The 23,624-nt window shown below is 38.0% G+C and overlaps 3 protein-coding genes and 1 pseudogene across 4 annotated transcripts in view; 3 read left to right on the top strand and 1 right to left on the bottom strand.

Moving 5' to 3' along the window:
- The first annotated feature begins 6,538 nt into the window (after nt 1-6,538).
- Nucleotides 6,539-10,231, top strand: LOC101313743 (replication protein A 70 kDa DNA-binding subunit-like). Its single transcript, XM_004288872.1, has 9 exons — nt 6,539-7,915; nt 8,130-8,256; nt 8,489-8,653; nt 8,765-9,038; nt 9,145-9,241; nt 9,418-9,542; nt 9,688-9,769; nt 9,859-9,988; nt 10,070-10,231. Exons 1-9 carry the CDS (start codon nt 7,446-7,448, stop codon nt 10,229-10,231), a joined length of 1,632 nt encoding a protein of 543 aa, XP_004288920.1. The 5' UTR covers nt 6,539-7,445.
- LOC101312378 lies at nt 10,075-11,358 on the top strand. The gene is made up of 3 exons (XM_004287479.1): nt 10,075-10,814; nt 10,892-11,070; nt 11,153-11,358. The coding sequence occupies exons 1-2, from the start codon at nt 10,249-10,251 to the stop codon at nt 10,932-10,934; spliced, it is 609 nt and encodes a 202-aa protein (XP_004287527.1). The 5' UTR covers nt 10,075-10,248; the 3' UTR covers nt 10,935-11,070; nt 11,153-11,358.
- A 657-nt stretch (nt 11,359-12,015) lies between these two features.
- On the bottom strand, nt 12,016-14,858 carry LOC101312085 (annotated as a pseudogene). The gene is made up of 5 exons (XR_183690.1): nt 14,719-14,858; nt 14,387-14,628; nt 13,135-14,249; nt 12,404-12,868; nt 12,016-12,244 (listed from the first exon to the last, which is right to left on the bottom strand). The product of XR_183690.1 is annotated as a glutamate--tRNA ligase, cytoplasmic-like (transcript).
- A 5,782-nt stretch (nt 14,859-20,640) lies between these two features.
- LOC101313454 (TMV resistance protein N-like) overlaps nt 20,641-23,624 on the top strand; it is a 3,879-nt gene continuing 895 nt past the window's right edge. The window contains exons 1-4 of the mRNA XM_004288871.1: nt 20,641-21,137; nt 21,240-22,279; nt 22,659-22,732; nt 22,825-23,607. Coding sequence (XP_004288919.1) covers nt 20,641-21,137; nt 21,240-22,279; nt 22,659-22,732; nt 22,825-23,607 — 2,394 coding nt within the window. The remainder of the gene's footprint in view (nt 21,138-21,239; nt 22,280-22,658; nt 22,733-22,824; nt 23,608-23,624) is intronic.

Below are 23,624 nucleotides of genomic sequence, written 5' to 3'. Positions count from 1 at the left end.
CTAAGGAAAAATCGAATGCATGCCGCAAGCGATAAAACTTTTATCCCATAAAATATCGAGCATCTCAGACTCTATAATATATGTATGTATTTACACTCGTCCATACTCCCTATATAAATTCATGGGTCTATATAGGGCTACTACGCTCGCGTCCGACGCTCACGTCACGCCTTAATGCGGTGCTACACTACGCCATCAAGGTGGACAGACGGGTGTATAAATATGTGTCCATACCCCCTATATGAATTAAACACTCAAATAGGGCTACTACGCTTATGTCCAACGCTCACGTCACACCATAATGCGGCTATATGCTACGCCATTAAGGTGGACAGACACATATGGCTAGCTAGCATTTTCTATACATACTCTCTCATAAATACATATTTATATCCACCGAAAATCCCATTTTCGGTATCTCTCCAAGAGAAATAAAAAATCGTACAAAAAATTAAAATGACGTACAAAATACTCCACGACATTAATTATTCAATCGTGAACTTTAGCATGCATTTATTTAAAATAAACGTCCACTCACAAATTAGGCCTAAGCCTGCTGTCGATCTGGGGTCTCGTCTGCTCGAGCCTCCTCACGTCCTGTTCCAAATAAAATATTAATTTCCCAACCAATAATCCAATATTTAAATCAAAATAGGCAAAATTACCCGAGAGCCATAATTACGCTCATCATTGCCTAACTTTGATATTCTTACATCGGAACGATCCGAACTTAAATATCATACTCCACAGTCGTAAATACAACCTCTCCAAAATACGACTTAAATCCTACGGCCGGATTCTACATTAATTAACCGCCAAAAATACCAAACTTCGGAAATTCACAAACCTATCCAAATCTCATCCAAAAATTCCATAAATCACACCAATATACTCTTCTTAATATTCCACATTTAAAACCCTAAAAATCTCCTAACCGGCGGCGGCGGCGGCTCCGCCGGCAGCCGTTTTCCGGCGACCTCCTATGCTCACCAAAAATTGGCAGCATCTTCCTCTCAACCTCCTCTACAACATTCCTAACTACCACAAACTCCAATTCTAAGCCTAACCATGTCGATCGAACACAAACAACCATAAATCCCTAAAACTTTCAATTAAACAAACCTCCCTAACGAAATCGAATTTAGCCGAAACCTTTTTAGGGATTACTCACCTAGATGAGGGCTACAAGTTCAGCCAAAAATCACGACCTATGGTGGCCGGAAGACGGAGCTCCGGCGAAGGGACAGTCGGCGGTTCCGGCGGCTTTTCTCCTCTTCCGGCGGGTTAGAGGCTCGGGGGCTAGGCCGGGGAGGGAGAGGAGGAGATGGGGGTCCGAGCTGGGGTGGAGCGGCGGCCGGTGGGTGGCCGGACGGCGGCAGTCGACGGCTGGAAGTCCGACGGGAAGAGAGAGCTCGGGGAGAGGAAAAGAAAAGAGGGAAGAAGAGAAAGGGAGGAAAAAAAATGGGTTGGGCCTCCACCGGTCCAACCTATATCAACCCAATTCCAAAAAAAAATGAAACACCCCGAAAAATAATACCCGAATAAAAATTACCTTTTACTAGCTAAAATTTACCATTTTTACCGTCGTCGTATTTTCCTCATACGAATAATCCTCCGCACATAATCGTCCCCGAAACCCCTCTAGGGACCAATTAAACTATTTACTCAATGACGGAGACGGTAAAATTCTTATTATAATCAGGCTAGTAAATAAGGTAAAAAAAATATAAGGGTCGGGATGTGACATCAAGATTGTGACGGTTATTAGAATGGAAATTCGACCTTTGATTGAGCAGGATTTAAACTCTAAAAAGGTTAATTATGGCTATCGGTGATTGTGGTGAAATTAGAGCCTTAATAGTTTAGAAGTGGAGAAATTGGGCAAGGGAGGAGAATTTTTAGGCTCCCTTTTATTTTGGAATATTTATTAAAGCTTTAATCTAGTATGGAGACTTAATATTATTTATTGTTCATGACGTGAGGAGGATCGTGTGGAGGAGGCCTCGGACCGTCGGCAGACATAGCCAAGCACTGTGAGTGGACCTTTGATTTTAATATCATGCATGCGCTAAAGTTTATTTAATTTCAAAGGCATTTGGAGATTTAATATTTTCTTGGATTAACGAGTTTCATTTATTTTTCCGGAACTCTCTTGCTAATTTTAGTTGACATGTGGGACATGTCAAGTGATTTATATTATTACGTAATATTTTCAAATACAGTTGGGAATTATACTATGCGTTATGAATTTATTATAATTTTTGAGGAAGTGTTGATCTTTTTATTTTTAATATTTTACTTCACCATAAAAGGGTTGATATATATTGATTATTGCTAGCTAACCATTATTAGCGGTCCTCACTATAGGTGAGTAGAGCGCTTAGCGTGTGACGCTATATTATAGTCTGGGAGGCAACCGATCGGTATTTATATTTATTTGTTAGCTAGCCATTATTAGCTGTCCTCACTACAGGTGAGTATAGCGCGTAGTAGCGTGGGACATTATTATAGCCTGGGAAGCTCATCGTTATGGTGAAACCTCTTCCCTATTTTTATGATTTATTGGAAACCAATGGGATTGGTTCATCATTCTTATCCATAAATATTTTTGGAGAATTTCCATGAGTGGCATGCATAAATATTTTACTCAATGGAAAATTTGGAAGAGCATAACTTTGATTTCATTGCTCCATATTTAAGTCAATATTTGTCATTTATTTTTATCCACTCACGCTAACGTTTTAAATGCTTCTCCCCTGGGCCTTTCGTTTTAAAATGCCAAGTCTGCAGAGTTCAGTTCGGCGAGTGTAGGAAGCGAGTCATATTTTTCACCACTACCAGTTTTCATTCGTAGGTTACATGTTTAACCTACTTGTGTATTTTCTCGTTTCCTTCAAATTAGTAGCTCTGATAATCATGGAATGTTGTATTATTTTATATTATGTGTTAACAGTTATGACTAAATTTAGGAGTGATTTGAAAGAATTATTTGGTGGGATTGTATGAGAAATTAAATTATGAAATTGTTTGAGATATTATGTTGTGAGGTGGTAGATGATTATTTGGGGGAGCGGATGGCTCTAGGAGATGTTGAATATGTTGGTATAGAAGTGTATTGGGAGTTGGTATTTTTCAAGTAGGGTTGCTTATTTTCAAGAGAAGTTGTGCCAAAATTTTGGTAGAATTTTCTTTGAGATGGGTCCTACAGGGTTTATCGCGGATTTCAAGAGGAAATCTGAGGTAGGTTCTGACAATTAGATTGCCCAACATCTACGATCTCTCTAAAAACAATAAGCTTTGTTCGCTGTGTCTAGGTATTCTGAATGACATAGAAAGAGGAGATTGGAAGAATCTGGGTAAACAAAAGCATACCATCTGAGTTATTAATATGTTTAAGGAAGCTAGCTTCCCTGTTGTGAGAAAGTGCAACCGTCTGTGAGTCTCAGGTTCTTTGTTTTCAGTTTTGTGTGGTTTTCTTGCTAACATGTGAACTGCATGTTTAAGGTTGCTTAAATTTTGGCTTCAACAGACAACACACTTCAACTATGAACTATACAGGTATGTCTTTTATAAGTTTCTCTATTTCTTTGCTAACATGTGAGTTGCATATAAGTTTATCAGTAATGAATGGATGATCAGAAAAATTTGCTTCTGCAGGGTGAAAAGAAATCATTTGTCTTTCTAATATAGTATAAAATAAATCATGTCAAATAAAATTTAAATCTACAATTTTGCTGCTTATAATCTATGCAAGTTTATGTTTTTGCAAACAAGTAAAAAGCTCAAAGAAGGCTTTGAAATACATTTAGCAGCACCATCCCCTAATTTTCACCTTAACTTATAATGGATGGGTTCATCTATTTGCTCCTTTGACCTGCATATTTTTTTTCTTTCAGCTTTCATATAATTCTTGACAGTAGATGGTTCTTCATGTATTCTATACTGTAGTGCGGAGGCTTCCATTAGTGGTTTATAGAAATTATTGTATTGTTCATTTTCAACTATTTTATTCCATTTCCACTTCTACATTCAATTTAGTTTTTGCAGTTTCTTCTATTTGACGTGTTGCTGTAAATATTTTTTGCTATCCACAGTAAGCACTTATAATCAATTTGATGACCACCTTTTTCTTGAAACTGACCATTGGACTCAAATAAAATTGCAGTAAACTTAAACTTACTCTCAACCAATCAATCCTAAGTCCTAACTTTGTTCTTGCTTAGAGCATTAGAAATGTTCTTTATATACAGAATTTAAATAATTAATACGAAAGTATGAACATAGATGACTTTGTTATTTCTTTTTCTATTTAAAGTTATAACTGCATATGCAAACTAATTCTTTACATAGAGATACCAAATCAAATTTAATTACTGTGTTATGGTCTATATGCGAACTGATGCTTTCATTCATTCTTATATGCCTTCTTTCAGTTTTATATGTTATCTTCATTAGATTAGAAGTTTCTTCTACTTATGTTTACTATATTAGCTGAAAGGATAACTAATTATTGTATTATTTTGCTGGCAGGTTTCGGTTGCTCTTGATGTGTCTGTTTGTTACTGATTTCTTAGAATATGCATTTCAGGTTCAGCTTCTTTTTTCTTTCTTTTTTTTTCTTGGATTGCAACAATATTTTTTTCAGTCTATATTACATTTATGCTAAATTCTATTTTTTTTATGCTCATTTGGAATCAATTTTTTCCTTCATTTAAACAGTATCTGCTTATCAGCTTTATACTAGCATATCTGAAAGGGAAGGCTGAAGAGATGATACAAGAGTTGCATCATTAGTCCGAACATAAGACTAGAAATTATAAGGTAAACTGATTCTTTTCAATGGCTTCCTCTTTGTTGCACTTTGTATCTCTCACTTATATTTCTATACAGAGAGGAACTAAATCAAATTTGCTGCTCAGTTAGAGTTAAGTTGAAAATATGAAAAAATCTTTATTTCTTTTTAATATGTATCTGCATAATAATGACGAGAAAAAATTACCTTATTTCTTAGAACATTATCAATATCAGTGAATATGTTGGTGCTGGAAACAGTTTTTAACATATAAATAAAAAATGTCAGTAAACATGGTATTAGATATATGCGATACTTGAGTAGTTCTGAAGTTTTAATTTGGAATTTTACATGTTTATCATAGATCAATGAATTGTTAGGCACCATTCTGAACAATGTTGAATCAGTGTATAACCTCTTAATTAGCAAGATTCAGATAGGAATTATATCAAATTTGCTACTTTTTATCATTGTTCTGAGCATTCGGGAAAAGGTGAATTACTGTACATCTTTTGCTTTTTAGCCAGTTGGTGAAGTAAGTGTTTTGAACACTAGCATTTCATTGTGCAAAGTTGATGACAGATTTTATTTCTATTTTATACTCACGTATGAATCTTGGTATAACATCATCATTCACAATATACATTGCCTAATTATCTGGAGCATGATTTATATATGCACTAAGCTCTATAGCTTTTGTCCTCGGTGGTTACTGGATTTCGCATGCAAAGCGTGAAACTGACTTCGATCAAGAATTTTAAGACTGATCGAGATTGGTAAGGTTCTTTCACTTTAATCACGTCATCAATTTATTACGTAACTTTCACTACTGAAAGTTCTTATCATTGCCGATGCTAGGTCTTGTATATCATTAATTGGTAGTTTTATTGTGATAATTTTATTGTTCTCTTTACTTGCATTATGAGGGGACTGATTAAAAATTACGTAACATTTGTTTGAGTTAAGCCTTTATAATACGGTTCCATATCTGAATAGTTTCAGATATTATGCGAAAGTTAGACATTATATGACATTTAGAATTCAACTTATCTTGATTTATAATGTATATTATTCTTTTATTTACAGATATTCATTGTTCAGCAACATCTTAGTTTTATCACTTCATTTATGTATTAGCTCTAATCAAACGTAACTTGTATGTCAAAATAGTTCTATCGCGGTGCAATACTATGTAGTTCTTCATTTTAATTTAGAAAAATACCGCGGCAGCGCGCGGTTGATATTTTTAGTGAACTGACATTTAATGTCATAGCAATGATGATGTGTTCTTTTTCTTGTTTCTCTTTTGTTAAAAGTTCTTTGTCTTGTTTCTCTTTTGTTAAAAACAAGGCGGCTATGTTGAATTTGAGACCTTTAGCACCCACTTAACAAGATTGTGTGTTTCCTCTAATCAAATGCTAATCTTTTAAGTCTTAGTTATGAACATAAAAATCCTATTGATTTTTATCTTATCTTTTCGTTACTTCAATTGGTCAAAAGTGGTGTGAATGTGGGACTGAACTTAACAGGGGAGAGTAGACAGTGTGTGGGCTCATTAGCATTTCTACTTTACAGAGGGTGGTCATCGTTTAATCCAATCCTTCTATTTTTGCTCTGTCAGTGTGAAACCGCGTCAGAAAGGAAATTCCCCGCGGATTCAAATTTGCTAACCATCAAATGACCACCCACCGAACAGATGACATCTGTATAACACCTTAATCATGATTAAACTTTTCAAACTATGGTCAGTAAAAATAAATGTATTTTTTTTCCTATTATTACCCCTCTCTCTCACTCTCTCTCTCTCGCGCACCACCACCTGCAGTTATGCAACTCACACTCACAGAATCTCATTAGGCCCAGAATTTCGAATTTTCTAAAACACAAGTGCCCAAGTATCAATCTCATTTGTTTGGCAAAAACCCCAGTTAACATAGCTTTACAAAATCGGGGCAAAAAGAGGTATGAAGTTGACGGACTCGCCGGTGATTGAGCTCCCATCCGCAACGCTGTCGTCTCCTACCAACAAGATAACAGATCCCTCCACGCCAGTACCACCGTCTGGCCCTGCTCCTTAGTCCATGTCAAGTTGGCCGAGGCGACGGCAATGACCTCCTGGATTTCTTACCTTGATTTCCGAGCCCCACCCTCCTCCACCACCACCACCCACACCCGATACCCCTGCTCCGACCTCTTCTTCACCTTCTCCTTTTCTAGCTAGGCAACGGCTGCGGAGTCGCCGCCATGGGCTTCTACCTCCTTGGCCTCACCGACGTCGTCAACAAGTCCAGAAAAAGAGATATGATTTCGGCTATGAAGCGTTTGTGATCGAGAAGGTGAAAAAGAGAGAGACATGGTTGCTGGTTTTCTTTTTCTTATGTTTGCAGGGTTGCTGTTTGGGGGTAGACTCGGAGGGAGAAGGGTAATTAAAAACTTTAACCATGATTAAGTTGTTAAACACATGTCATGTGTTTAGTGGGTGGTCATACCATGACCAATTTTTTGATGATTGGTAAATTTGAATCCATTTCCCGCTCAACACTTTTGCTTTTCTCAGTTACTTATTTGAGAATCCAGTGAACTCTGCCTATTTCTTCTCCAAACTCCAAAAACACTTTCACAGTCTCTCTTGCTAATTATCTCACAGCTTTCAATGGGGATCATCAAAGAGAGTTCCCCTACATACAAATACCATGTCTTTTTGAGTTTTAGAGGTGAGGATACACGCAACAATTTCACAGGTCACTTGTACAGCGCTTTGAGTGAGAAGGGAATCGTCACCTTCATGGATGATCAGCTCATACGAGGGGAAGAAATATCACCAGCATTAATCCAAGCAATCGAACAGTCGAAGATTTCAATCGTTGTGTTCTCTGAAAACTATGCCTCCTCCAAGTGGTGTTTGGATGAACTAGTCAAGATCCTCGACTGCAAGAAAAAAATTCAACAAATCGTTCTACCAGTTTTCTTCAAAGTCGATCCCTCGGATGTACGAAATCACAGAGGTAGCTTTGGGGAGGGACTTGCCAATCTGGAACGCAAATTCAAAGATAAGGACCAGGTCCAGGAATGGAAGACTACTCTCTTCCAAGCAGCTAGTTTGTCAGGGTGGTATCTCGATGAGTACGTTAATTTCTACTTTGACAAAATATGAATTAATCCTTATACAATCTTATACAAATGACAATATTATTTTCAATAAAGTACATAATTGATTTGATTTCAAACCATAAATATTTGAAGGAAAATGACCGTTTGCATAAAAACAGGTAAATCTGAATGTGTATTTATATTCTCGAATAAATGTTGATTGTGTGCTTTTATCCTAATGGTCCAGGCATCGCTCTGAATCCAGTATTATTAGGGAAATCGTTGAACGTATATCAAAGGAAGACGTAGAAATACAACATCGTGTGCAAGCGATACAAAAGCTTTTAAGTGTCCAGGGAAGAGATGTTCATATGGTAGGGATATTCTATGTAGTGTGCTCTGTTTCACTTCCACCGTTCCTCCCTCCACCTTCCATGTCTTATTTCTATCACTGTCTCCGTAGGAAACCCACAGTTCACACGTAGGCCAAAACTTAGGCTCTCTCTTTCCCATCTCAACTTTTACTGATCCAATGGGTTCTTGGTTTACCTCTATCTGCTTTATTTTGCACTTGATTGTTGATTTTGTATTCCGTTTGTTGTTCAGATGGAATCGGCGATCCAAGACATGGCAACACTCCGGATCCGTGACATAATGCCTAGAAGGGGTGACATCAAGATAAAGGTTCGTGTGTGCAGGATGTGGAGAGGAAAAATTTACCAACCTATTGAAAAACCTGAGGGATTAGGCTGTGTGCTGGTCGATGAACATGTAATTTTTTTAACTTAATCATTTTTGTTTTGATCTTCGTACTCTTCCAGTTTATATACGGTGCGGTTGTTTTCATTTAATGATCATATTAACGAATCCCTCTTCATGCAGGGTGATTCGATTCATGCTTGGGTCAAGGAAGCTGACGTTGAGGATGTGTTAGACAGCATAACTGAAGGATCTGTGTATGAGATAACTAAGTTTAGTACCATGAAAAACCAAAAGGCACACAAAGTTGTACCCCATATAGCGCAGCTGCTGTTCAACAACAAAACTGTGTTCAAACTGATTATTGGAGAAGTGCCTGCGATACCTAAACATTGCTTCCATCTGATGGACTACAATGAGCTTCCTGCACGCAAAAATATAGACATCCTGTTGTCAGGTATATATATTACAAGCTCTAGAATTACGGTCAACATATTTGATTTTAATCTTCTGCTGCTAAACGTATGTTTTGCATTGAAAACGTTGCATTGTTGCCAAGTTAGATGTAATCGGACTGCTGACTTGGGTGCGTCCAGTTAAAGATGTCACCATCGATGGCAGATTAACAAAAAAAAGAGAATTGACATTACAGAACACCAGGTAGCATGCAACTGATCCTAGCATGAGGCATATTAATAATGTTGAATAACGTACTTTTGAATACCTTAGTTGTTTCATGGTTTAGTTTTAAATGCAGCAAATTGATCTGTAGAATGCAATGTGGTATTAAGGAAGCCTACATTTACACTGTTTGATGTGTCTATTGATTTTCATAGGAATGAAGATCTGAAAGTAGCACTTTGGGGAGACTTGGCTCTTGGCTTTGAAACCAACAAGGTTTTTCAAATAGTCCCTCCAGTTGTGATAGTTATCACAGGTACAAAAGTGAGGCCTTCCTCAGGTATGAACAAATCATACGATTGTTTATTTTCATATAATTGTTATTGTATTTGTGGTTTCCTTTAGGATATTAAGTGATACTTATTTTAATCTGACAGATTACGGGATCTTCGCTCACTTAGATTATTGGTATTGTTTATTTACAGACAACATAGTACTTTATACAAGCATGCGCACACGCATTTTTCTCGACCCAAATATTCCTGAGGTACAAGAATACAAAGCAAGGTACACAAACGAAGTTGAAAATAAGATCACACAAAGTGCTTTTCATTGTTGTTTGAGATCAAGCTTTATCCATTTCACTACAACTTCAGGTTCTCTAGACCACGTTATGCACCAAAGCTGGCTTCAAGTTCAACGCAAATCACAAACCGTGTTGATGTAGACAGTGCAAACATGATCACTATCAGCGACCTTCTCTTGCATGAACCAACTGAAAACAAGGTAACCATACCTAAGATGACATTATACTACATTCATGTTGTCATATGTTATTTCATTATGACTGATATAATTTGGCTACAGGAGTCTACCTTCACCTGCAGAGCAAAGATCACGAAGATCCTCTTTCGTGAAGGATGGTATTACCTCGGTTGCCCCACTTGCAAAGTTAAGCTCCAAATGGGATCTGGCTCTGCACTAGATACATGTCCACATCACGGTGAACAAGTTGGGGTACCAATGTAAGAAGAATTAAATCTTACATGTACTCCATATCCAAAACCAACAATTACCTTTGCTTGCTCTCCGATTTGTTTGTCCCTCCCTCTGCAATTCGGAATATATTAACCACTAATATTGAGTTACAGAGACAGCACTTCACAACCATATCTTTACAAGTTATGACTTTTGCCTGTATACCAGAAACCTGCATATGTACCCTAAATGACACATGCTGTTGCCACCGCAGTTACAAACTGGAAGTTCGTCTTGAAGATGAAGATGGTTCAGCTTCGGCTATGCTGATGGGCAAGTCAGCTGATGCGCTATTTGGGATAACCTGTGGTGAATTGGTGAATTCCGGAAACAGCGATAAAACCATCATACCAGAAGTTATGAAAGATTCAAAGAACAAATACAAGATATGGTACATTGGGTATGGTACAAAAAATGATTTTATGGTCAGAGGCGTTTACACTGATAGTAAAGAAACTGACTCAGAGAAAAAAGAGCCATTGACCTCAGAAAAGTCTTCTTCAAAGAGAAAACTGGAGGCACCTAATGAAAGCACTTTGAATCAGCTACCGGAATTCTCAAGAAAAACAAAAAGGTAATGTTTTTTCCAAAGTTACCTTATCCATCAAGGTTATGCATCTACTGCTTATGTTAACGTCTATTGATTGTCAGGGTACAAGACACCAAAGCCACTCCAAAATCCAACCAAGGGTAAGCATAATAGCCTACTGTTTCACCCACTTTTGTCTGCCATCTTTTTACACACACATTAAGGACTTATACTCGAAACATTTCTTCTCTGACTACCGTTTACTCCAAACTGATGAAGGCTACTCTAATCCCAAACAAGGGTAAGCACGGCAAGCCTCCTTTAATTGCATGTTTGTCTTTCCATTATAGTTGACCCTCTAAAATTTCATATCAAATTTACAGGGACGTAGGAGGCCGTGGCAAGAACAAATCCAAGCAAGAGTAGACAGATAATATGCCTCTCGTGATCAGCTAACTATACTTTTGACAACCATTTTTTGTAAAGATAATGGTTACTGGAAAATGTCATCCTTTTGATCATATGATGTTTTAGTTATCTAACGGAAGTCAGGTGGTCTCTATAGGCAAATAGTTTTTGGTATATATGTACAATAGTAAAAGACAGCAGTTATGTACTTGCAGTTATGCACCCCCGCTAAATGCTACTGAATGTTATATCTATAAATGTAACATCAGTTTCAGACTACTCACTGTAAGTTCCTGAATACTTGCATATTTACGATTTTGTACATAAACGTGATATTAGCTTCCTGTAGTCAACCCAATTTCAGGCAAACCTGAGTAACTTACTAACCCGCAGCAAAGCGCGGGTGGCCCACTAGTAATTAAAGAGTGAGGGAATATCCAAAAAGGTACAAGGGAAGAAGCTCCCACATTGAGAAAAGAAGAAAGAGCGGTCCTCCTTGACTAGCTTACAAATACAAGCACTAGCTTTCAAGTCATTGAAGTCCAAACTCTCATTTTATTCTCCTTTTCGCCTAGTCAACGTTTTCTGACTTAAGTATCAGAATGGATACCCCCGGCACATCCGGGGTCACCCTCTGACTGTCTGTTTTGACAGGAACAGGTTCGAGACTGGAGAAGAAGTGAAGTTCCCATTGCCATCAAAACATTGCCAAATATTTTGAACAGAAGAGTACAGGAACTGAAAGGGGCTTTTACGAGTGTCAAACCAGTTAAAAGTTCTACCATTAAATTTGAAATAAAAAGTATTAATTCAAATCATGAAGCCAAAAAATACTTGATTAAGTTCCTTCACTTTAACCCAGCCTGCTGCCTGCCGTCGGGGATTGCAAAGAGAACAATAGGTTTTGAAGGCCTGAGGTACGGAACATCACATCTGAAGTATCCTTTCCTCTCAAGTTGCAACACATCTCCACGTTTAAGATTTCGCATGTTGGCATCCCCAAGGGCAGCTGTCTCCTTTTCGGTACATGGATTAACCACACCAATGAAATCCTCGCCTTCCTCGAGCTGCAATCACAAATTAAACAACCGACTCAATTACATTTCAAACCATCATGGGCAAGCTAGCAATATTGCAATAAACTATCACACATAGAATTACTAAGTCCATAGATTCAACATTTTCGCAAGGCATAGAAAACTTCACAATTATTGAATGGCACATACCTTCTTCTTTGTTATCAGATAATCAAACTCCATCAACGAGAGCTTAACCAGTTCATCTATTTGAGGCAGCCAGGTAAGCTTCAATTTGGTGGTTTTCACAGATCCTTCAAGATGCAAAACCCCTGTGAGCGCAAGATTTCCATCTTGGTCCTTCTCAATCTTCTTAACAATGGCATTCCCCCAATCCATCAATGTGACTTCCTCGTCAACTGATATCAACTCTGCATCAGCATGATCTATCCATATGCTCCTTGTGAATGTTGTTGCCTTCTCTCCAGCACCTTCATACTTCTTATGCCTAGGTATCATGCGGACAAATGGCTTCTCAGGGCCATTAGAGAGGGTCAACAACACTCGTCTCTCTTCAACGACAGCAGTGTGTCTTGGGCATACAGGATCAATAATCTTCTTGTTAATTGTCCACAGTTTGTCCCATTCCATAAGATTCAGATTCTTCGAAGCCCCCTATGTCATACATTCATCAAATATCAGCTATTAAGTTCGACATTCAAAGTTTGGATAAATTAAAAAGTCTCCATACTGTAAAGATAAACCAGTACAACTTTGAAATAGAGGACACTAGAAGCAGTAGACAGGTACTATATTTCATTAACCAACTGGTGCTTTCCATTAGGTCCTCCATACACTTAGCGTCTAGCAGTTAAGGTTTTGTAAGATACTAAGATGAACATATACTGTGTTAATCATGGTATTACAGATTAGTGTCTTACCATCTCAAGAATGAATTGTATCAATGCTTCAATTTTGAGACCTCTACGCACAATTCCTTGAACTGTGGGAAATCGAGGATCATCCCATCCATTGACCTTCTCATTTTGAACAAACCATAAAAGCTTGCGCTTGCTGAGAAGTGTATAGACCATGTTCAACCTACTGAACTCATATATATGCACTCCTCTGAGTCTTCTCAGTTCCGCCATATCACCTTGAATCCAATCATACTGGGCGTTGCGATCATGATACTCACTAGATCGAAGTGCATGAGTTATACCTTCAATGGAATCAACAAATGGACAAGCGAAATCATAAGTTGGGTAGACCTTGTACTTGGACCCAATCCTATGATGCGGCATTGGGTTGCAACGATAATAAACAGGATCTCTGAGTGATTTATTAGGATTTTGCATATCAAGCTTTCCTCTAACACAACACTGCAGACCCCTCTCTGAACCTGCAACCATCTGCTCCCACAATTTCAAATTTTCCTCTTCGCTGTGGTTTCTACACTTAGACTCAATCCCCTCCATTCTCTCTTTTTGCATCTGCTCTCTAGGTGTATCATCAACATATGCTTTACCTTTGTTTATCAGTTCCTCCGCCATTTTCATCAACTCAGGGAAATAATCAGAAGTATAGGTGATCCTCTCATACTTGACACCCAAAGTCTCAACATCCTTGATAAGATTATCCACAAACTCATTGCTCTCTTTAGCAGGATTTGTATCATCAAACCGCAAAACAACCTCACCTTTATACTTCTGAGCAAAGTACATGTTCAACAGAGCTGCCTTCGAGTGCCCAATGTGAAGATAACCACTTGGCTCCGGCGCAAACCTCAACTTCACCTTCCCAACCTCAGCCCCCGGAAGTTCCACCTCGTATTTTCCTCGTGTGGTGGTTCCCGCTTTCTCTGCATCACCATTCACACCATTCGACTTCTGACTAGCCGGATTCTCTTTCGACTTCGCCGCGCCTTTCTTGCCAACATAAGCAGCTGTTACTTGTTTCAATGCATCACTGTGTTCGGCCAATATCGAACCATACCACCTAGTAAGATTCGGATACTTGTTCGCCTTCCTTAAACTCTCCCATCTAAGTCCAGCACCTGCCGAGCAATAGACTTCAACTACTAAAAGAATCCAATAAAAATATCTCTAGCATTCCTATTTCAATCATCCAATCAAGAATGTACCTTTAGACTATGCCCTAGCTACTAAAGTAAAGTGAATCAAAGCTACTAACCTGCAAGGCCGGACCAGATTGCGACATCGGCGATCGAAAACGAATGATCAACCAAGAAGGTCCGGCTTCCAACATACTCATCCAAATGCTTGCAGGCATTCTCGAACGCCGAGCCGACCGAAAGCACCGGAGCGTACTCAAGTCACTCTACAATCTGAGCGTCATGAAACGCATCGCCGCCGCACAGATTCGATACACGGCCGAAATAGAGAAGAAGCGGCAAAACGCCGCGCAGTTTTCGCCTGAAAAATCGAAGCCAAATCCAAAATTGAAAACCTTGAGATAGAAATTGAAAGGAAAGCAAGGGAATAGTTAGGGTTTAGGGTTTTTACCCATCGGAGATTTGAAGAACCGGAGGAGAATCGGGAGGGAGAGAGGCGTCGGCGGGGACAGAAACCCCGGCGAGCTTGGCCGCCGCGATTACTGAGAGCGGAGGGGTCTCGGCGGCGAAAGAGAGCGACTTGAGTTTCATCGGAAATCCAAGGCTTTCAGAATTTGGTTAGAATGGAGAAGACGGCGTGGTTTTATAGTCTCACAGTTAACTGATTATGTTTGTGGGGCCAGTCATGAGGATGGTGGTGGTGGCTGGTCCAAACGAGACTTGATGGGTTGGGCATGCTTTTTTCCTTGGGTTGCCTCAATGTTGGGTTTGCCGACTCTATCCTTTAGTTAGATTTTTCTTTATAAGTTTTTTTTTAAAAGTATTACAAGGTCTTTCCAAAGTATTGTATTTCATCATGTTCAAAGCTAACTTCGCTACCAGCGCGTTAGCAAATCTTGGTCATCAACATTTAGGGCCTAGATACTGGGAGTCGGATTTCTCCCCGTCCATAAGGCTTGCTGTTAAATTTGATATCTTTAGAACAGGTTGTTATCTGTTCTGTAATTAGTCTTTTAGCATAAAAAAAAAATAACAGATAAAAAAAATAGTGAAAGATATTTATTTATTTTTATTTAAGCCAAAACCTAGATCAGAACGCCGCCTCCCTCTTCACTTCTCAACCTCACTGTCCTCACATCCATTCTCATCAACCTCATCCTAAAACCTAACCTCGTCTCAATCCCAAAACAAAGCTCAACACAATTCTTTTTCGTTCTTTATTTTTGAATCAAAACAAAGCTCAGTTCTTAATCCGCCAAGAATGATCCTCAGGCGCAGCACAACAGGTATGCTCTCTTCTTGTCTTCCCCTCAACAATTCCATAGCTTTGTTTCAATCGAGAGAAACCCATCGACCGAGAGTGAGTTTCAATCAGATCTGGACTCAACTTGTCAAACTACAATTTTATTCGGTAGTCATCTCTTTGCATAAACAAATAGGTGTGGTTACTTTCACCACACGGACTTATGCAGGACCGGTACAATGCATAACTTGCAAAACCGGATTCCGGTCAGCCGTGAGCGGCACAGCGTTGGGATTGTTGCGGCGGCGTGCAGTCTACTTATCCAGAAGACGCTCGACCAACTCGTTGGCGAGCTCCTCAGTGTTGCGGTCTCCGCCGGGAGGGTTTCCGGCCAAGTTGATGTTTTGCAAGTTATGCAAAACCGGATTCCGGTCGTAGACCTCATTTCATCTTCGCTCCAACAAAACACATCTGGGCGACGATTAGGTCCAACGCGATGAAGATGCGATGAAGATGCTCATCGACAATGATGGCGCGCTTCATGGTTGATGGTTAGTGCACTAGCATAGTGATTAACTCGAGACTTTGCATACAGTTTGCTTATGCCCGGTTGCTGTATGCTAGGTGAAATGGACTTTTGTATCTGTTGGTAGTTGTCTTCCTATAATGATAGGAAGTGGCTGTTGTCATGGCTGGATATATGGAGGTGAACAAAAAATTACAATATAGAGTGTACACCCATTCTACCAAATTATGAGGGATCACAACGAAAAATTCAACGAGACAACCGTGAAGAAGTTAGTGAAGTCAGAGGTAATACAAGTTTTTCATCGTATGATTATCAAGGACTACAATGCTTGATAATCAATGCTTGTTGTTTTGGTGTCTATTTATTGTTTGTAATCTAATGAAACAGTTGCATAACCGGAATGAATGTACTTTTGGTATTGCTCCAGAGTGTAATTCATCTTGATGTTTGTTTACTGTTTGTGTTCTCTGTATCTGTATATTGGCTGCATACGCTTCTGAGAAACTCTTCTCAGACAGACTGATTGTCATCTCCCAATTTTGATGCCACATAATAAAATGCAGAAGAGAAAGGCATATGGATTCATATATTCACATAAGTTTAGGACCAAGATTTTGAGTCGCAAATCGTAACAAAATGTAAATTACGCAAAGCAAAGAACAGAGACAAGAACAGAGATAGTAAAAGGGTCTCTCCCTGTGTATTCTGAAACTTTTGAAGCAGATAATTCAATTGCGCTCTTCCACTTTGTAAAGAAGAACAAAGAGCCATAAAATCTATTAAGCATTATATAATACGAGGAACGCATGATTCTGAAAGAATAATGAACCATTCATTAGATATATGTTGCAATGCATTAGCAAGAAGTATCACACATACTCATCCTTCCCCATTTGGCCACCTGCTGAGGACAACAACTAAAATTGTTCATGTGTGTGTGTATTACAGCTTTACAAGATATAGTGTCTGAACAGCAATGAATCTACAAAGTCAAGCATGAAATAGTTCAACCAAAAAGCCACAAGAATAGAATGATCCCGAGATAATCTACAATTTTGAGTGAAGAGTGCTTTACATTAGCTGTTAAACACATGCTATTGTATTGATGCATTAGTTATGTAGCTGTGTTTTTCTTGTTATAGACATCTCTTGTAAAAATTATAAATGAGGCCAATACTCTCAAGAACAAAACTAAGTAGAAACACAGAGAAGCATCAAAGTTTTCTAATACATACATTTGTAAGCTAAATCATACGTCTTCTCATTCTCATACTACACCAGTAGCAAGCTAAATCATACTTAATTAATGGATGAATGGGCTTCAAAGTAAACCAAGTCTCATAAGCTTATTTTGGGCCACTACAGTTTGATGAAGCTCCAAACTTGAAAAGGAAATGCTAAAGCACTTGAAGTTGCTTACTCAATACATCGAGTATGAAATTCAACATAAAAAGGCAACTACCAAGAACATGTTATATGTATTTTTGTCGGAGGCTTTCACTCTCGTAGATTCATTTATCAGAACCAATATACACACCCAAGTGACCCAACGTACCATCCTTGCATCTTCTTCCAATTACAAGATACAAATATCGGAGGACCTACCACAACGCGTCAAGTGTGAAACAATTTCTCAAACTACAATTGGCAATCGAGGTCCATTATCACGAGAAGACCTGGCTTTTAGAAAGGTCTTGGTCTTAATTTCTAGTCTTTGTGTGCCGTGGGGATCGATAGGGTTTTCTTATTTTTGAGGCCCTTGTGAATTCTACTTTTGCCTCTGCAATTCCTCACTTTCCTAGTCATTCAAAATTGAAACTTGCCCAGCTTTGCGATCTCCAATTGCATAGGAAGCCCAGGTTAGCCTCCTGCGTACTAATTTCTATACTACTAGTTCTCTAGCCCAGATTTATCAGGGAGGTGCTTGAGATTTAGACATTTATAAGAACCAAGACACCCAAGTGACCTAACCATCCTTGCATCTTCTTCCTCATGCAGTTATTAACAACGAGTGACTCTATTTACTACAACGACAACAAATATTTTGTCAGATCTGTATAAAAATGTATCGTATACTCTCTAAAAAAAAAACAAATGTATGGTATACATGAAGATACCGTAAAGTATTCCTATTAACAACATGCAAATATCGGAGAACTTACCGAAACGCGTCCAAGTGTGAAACAGAAGAGTACAAGACCTGCTTTTTAAAATTTTGTTTTTTCCGGCCCTATAAGTCTTGGTCTTTCTAGTCTTGGTGGATGCCGTGTGGATAGGGTTCCGTATTTCTGGGGCCGAAATCCTCCTGCAGTACCAGTCAGGCCCTTTAAATTCTACTTTTGCCTCTGCAATTCCTCACATGACTACTTGTTCAAAATTGAAACTTGCCCAGCTTTGCGATCTTCAATTTTGCATAGGAAGCCCAGGTTAGCCCCCTACGTACTAATTTCTATACCAGTTCTTTATTTTCTGCATGATTCTCTATTTTGATCCTTTCCGATCAATTTTCTTCACATCGTGTCTGACACATACGATTTGAGATAATTTTAGTAGTTGCAAGTCTAAACATGATTTGAAAATAAGTGAAAAACTGAGAAACTTTGTTCAATTTCGTGGGCACAATTAGTTAAAGGGTAGTACTAGAGGACTTTAATAAAGCCTAAAATTTATGACCTTAATCCTATGTGGCATGTCATGTCACATAGACACATCACCAATTTAATAAATCATGTCATTTATTCTTAGGTAAAAATACAATTTTAACCTTAATAATTAATAGATGCTAAATACTAATATGAAATATTTTCTTACTCTTTTAATATGGATGCGTATATACCAAATTTAATTAATTTATTAATAATAATGACCAAGTTAATAATCATACCAAATTAGGCTTTTATACCATAAATCAATTTCGTAAATTTATTAAAATTTCCTTCTATCTTTGTGAATTGAAATTTAGTTCTATTTTAATATTTTATTTTTACAGTTTAAAATTATGACATCTATATATAAGCCATATTCTGTATCGAATTTTTTAAATAATAAAAAGAGAAAATCTCTATGAAATTTCTTTTAAATGTTTACGTGTGCATATATATATATATATACACTTTATTTTGGACGAATTATACATATATATATATATGTAAAAAAAATTTGGACGAAAAAGTTCTTTTCTTGGACAAATTATATATGTATATATGTATTTCATAAGAATTCGTGTTTTTGAACAAGTATATTATTTTGATAGGTAGATTTAGATCAGGGCTGGGTTTGGGTTATGTCCTCAATTATATAAAAATTAATAAAAATGAGTTTTTTGTGTTTTTAAATTTGGTCATGTGCCACTACTACGTAATTTTCTCTTTTTGTTGTTTTGGGTTTAGATAAGTTACTGTATAGTTGGCTGTTGAGGAATTGGATATCGGGAATAGAGGAAAAATCAAAGTGAAGGCAGGCTGGCAATACTCAACAGTATCTGGGTCATTCGGAATTGTCTATATGTTAGTAGTTAGTACATGTAACATTAACAACCAAGTGAATGATTCGTCTGTGTGTCTTGTAATCCAAGTAATGATCCTCGAAACGAGTATGTAGATTTGTGCAAACGATGTATAGAAAAGAAACAATTTCGTAAGATCTCAACATCCCGGGATAGTGTAGAAGTGAACATAAAGCCATGCCTTGTGAAAGATACTGATGCCTCTCTTCAGAACTTCTTGTTGACTGGGAAATACATCTACATATACAATTGTTCGACCCTTTCATTCCCAAATTTCTGTCATAGAAGGAAATATACATGCATTTTTAACTAAATATTATACTGTCTTAAGACACATGATTTCTTTGATAAAACTGTGTACAAGAGAATACATGCATTTTGAGTGATACTAGATATTCATTATACACATGCAGTTGTCTAAATTAGTACTTGGAGCAATATTAACAGAGTGAATGACTCATCTGCATCTTGTAATTCAAATTAATAAATCCCATCCTTAGAAGTGATTTCATTCCAACAACATGGTGTTTTCATTCACCAGACGTGTAAACTAGTAGTGTTAACATATGAAGACTAGCATTAGAACAGATCGATTTTCATTTTGTATAAAGGATGCATAGAACGGAAGCATTATCTTGACATCCCTAGCTAGTGTGCAAGTGCTGCCTTGCCTTGTAAATTAGATATTGATGCCTAGGCTAGCAATGTCACGGATGTAAGTCTCGTCAGGACATCTTTCACATGTGAAATACTTCTGAGTTCTGAATATACAATTCATTTCTAATTTCTGTCATGGTTGGGATAATACCTGCATTAAGCTGCTACAATATAATGATATATTACTGTATAGTATATCATGTCTTTGATCAAACTATGTACTAAACAAGTGAGTTAGACTGGTTAGTAGATTCCAAGATAATATCATACCACGCTTTCAGAATTTATATAGAGCTGGTTCATAAGGAAATAATTCACTTTTTATCTACTTCTATGCAGGAAGAAACAAACAATTGCTTGTTCTTCATGCTGGACCCTAGCTCATTTTCCTTTGGACAGTTTCCTGCATATATTGACAAATAATTAGTTTCTAGTCACAATGAGTTCAGAAAGAGCCTCTTCATCGTTTCCTTCATCAACTTCCAAATGGGAATATGATGTCTTTCTTAGTTTTAGAGGTGAAGATACCAGGAAGGGTTTTACAAACACCTTATACAATTCATTGGTAGATCAGGGAATAAGAACTTTCATGGATGACCGTGAGCTCCAAAAAGGGAAATCCATTTCTCCGGAACTTTTCACTGCAATTGAAGAATCAAATATTGCACTCGTCGTACTCTCACTAAATTATGCATCTTCAGCATGGTGCTTGGATGAACTTTTGAAGATTCTTGAGTGCATGGAAGCTAGGAATACAATTTATCCAATATTCTATAATGTCGATCCCTGTGAAGTGAGACGACAAACTGGAAATTTTGCAGAAGCCTTCACCAAACATGAAGAGAGACTGAGCGACGACACAGAGAAGGTGCAAAAATGGAGAGCTGCTCTAACAAAAGTGTCAAACTTCTCTGGGTGGAATTCAAAGGACTACAGGTATGCATTCAATTTATTTTCTTTAATTTCCGCCTCTTCTATGTATGTGAGTGTCACTGAGGCATGAAGAAACTGGTCAATATTGTTTCTCATCTATTCCAGGTATGAATCGGAGCTCATCAAGAAAATTGTTGCTGAAGTAAGGATGCAATCACGCCCAACATTGTTTAGTTCAATGGAGAACCTAGTTGGGATTGATTCAAGAGTAGAAGCAGTTAATTCGCTTTTAGGTGTAGGGATGAATGATGTTCACTTTATAGGGATATGGGGAATGGGTGGAATTGGTAAGTCAACTATTGCCAAAGTACTCTTTGATCGAATCTCTCATCAATTTGAGTTCAGGGACTTTATTTCTAATGTTAGACGGAATGTTGAAACAAGTGGTCTGGATCAGTTACAAAAGAAACTTATTTCTAGGATGCTGGGGAAAGAGACTGACGTATGTAGTTTGGAGGCGGGAGCCACAACGATAAGAAGATTTCTACGTCCGAGAAAGGTGCTTCTCGTTCTTGATGATGTCAATCATTCGGACCAGTTGGACTGTTTGGCTGGAAAGGAAGATTGGTATGGTTTTGGAAGTGTAGTTATCATTACAACTAGAGATGCTCACCTGTTGGTTAAACATGGAGTGGTGAGAAGATCTGAGGTCCAGGTTCTAAATACAGATGAAGCTCTTCAGCTTTTTATCCAGCACGCCTTCAGAAAAGGTTACCCTGAGCAAAGCTACCGTGATTTGTCTAATCAATTTGTGAAGTATGCCAAAGGTCTTCCTCTAGCTCTTAAAGTCTTGGGTTCTTTTTTGCATGGGAGAGATATACCTGCGTGGGAGAGTGCGTTGGCAAAATTGAGAAAAGTTGGGAATGCTGAAATTTTTGAGGCACTTAAAATAAGTTATGATGGTCTAGATGACCATGAGAAGAGTATCTTCCTAGACATTGCATTGTTTCACATTGGATGCAAAAAACAGACAGTAATGCATTTACTGGACGCATGTGACTTTGCTGCAACTATTGGAATTGATGTACTTGAGAAGAGATCTCTCTTAACTATAGATGCTGGCATTCTACAAATGCATGATTTGCTCAGAGAAATGGGCCTAGAAATTGTTCGCCGAGAATCTCCTGATGATCCAGGCAAGCGAAGTAGGTTGTGCCTTGAAGAAGACATCATTCACGTCCTGGAAAAAAATCGAGTGAGAAACTTACTCCAACAATGAGTTTAGTTGCTATTGCATTTTCATTTTACAAAAAATTGCTATTGCATTTTATATAACAAGGTCCGGAGCTTGATTATTCTCTATTTATGTTTATTAGGGAACAGAGGCAGTAAAAAGCATAGTTTTACGTGTAAAAAAAGATGCAGAAACATTGCACTTGCCTGGAAAATCCTTTTCAATGATGACAAATTTGAGAACACTGATAATTACTCGTTCTTTTCACCTCTCTGATGGTCTCGAGTATCTTTCAAGTGAGTTACGTATTCTCATGTGGCTGAAATGTCCTCTACAATCTTTGGCATCAGTTATCAGCCTAGAGAACTTACGAATACTTGAAATGTGCCATAGCCAAATTGAATATCTGTGGGAGGGTAAAAAGGTATTTTAATACTACATTTTAACGTTTTATAAGTTATAAGCTACAAATATGTTGAATAATGGAAGCTGATTTTGATATATATGTTTTTACAGCAGTTAAAAAGTTTGAAACACATCGTCCTCAGTCACTCTTTAAATCTTTGCAAGACCCCGGACTTCAGTGGTTGTCCAGATCTTGAATATTTGAATCTTGAAGGTTGTATACAGCTGTACGAGGTTGATTCATCCGTTGGATTCCTTAAAAGACTTACTATGATGCACTTGAAGGGTTGCAAAAACCTTAGGCTTCTTCCAAGCAGTGTATCTGGCTTAAAATCACTGAAAATTCTTGATCTTAGTGATTGCTCGAAGCTTGAGAAGTTACCAGAAGACTTCGGTCATTTAGAGATTCTGGAAGAGCTTTATGTGAATCGAACTGCCCTGAGAGAACTGCCTCCATGCATGGGTCTTCAGAATCTCAAAATATTATCGTTTTATGGATGTACAGGACCACCGATATCTAAGTTGCTGCCTTCCTTTGCTGGTTTACATTCTTTAACAGAACTGAATTTGTCGCGCTCTAATCTTTTGGAAGGAGCTATCCCTGATAATATCGGCTGTCTATCCTCTTTAAAGGAACTATATCTAGCTGGTAACCAATTTGTTACCCTTCCGGTGAGCCTCAGTCAACTTCACAGGCTTGAACTTCTTTTTTTGAATAATTGCCCGAACCTTCAAAGATTACCAAAGCTTCCGTCTCGTGTACTAGTGAGTGCTAGAGAATGCCTTTCATTGGAGAAAGTGCCAGAACATCTGTCAAGGGCAAATTTTTTATATTGTTTGAAACTGGCGAAGTGTACAAGTGTGGCATTCACATCAATGAAGCGACACCTTCAGGTTCTCTCTCTCTCTCT

This window comes from Fragaria vesca, linkage group LG1 (genome assembly GCF_000184155.1).
Source record: "Fragaria vesca subsp. vesca linkage group LG1, FraVesHawaii_1.0, whole genome shotgun sequence".
NCBI classification, from domain to species: Eukaryota; Viridiplantae; Streptophyta; class Magnoliopsida; order Rosales; family Rosaceae; genus Fragaria; species Fragaria vesca.
The sequence above is the reverse complement of the archived record's forward strand: the minus strand, read 5'-3'. Positions and strand labels throughout refer to the sequence as shown.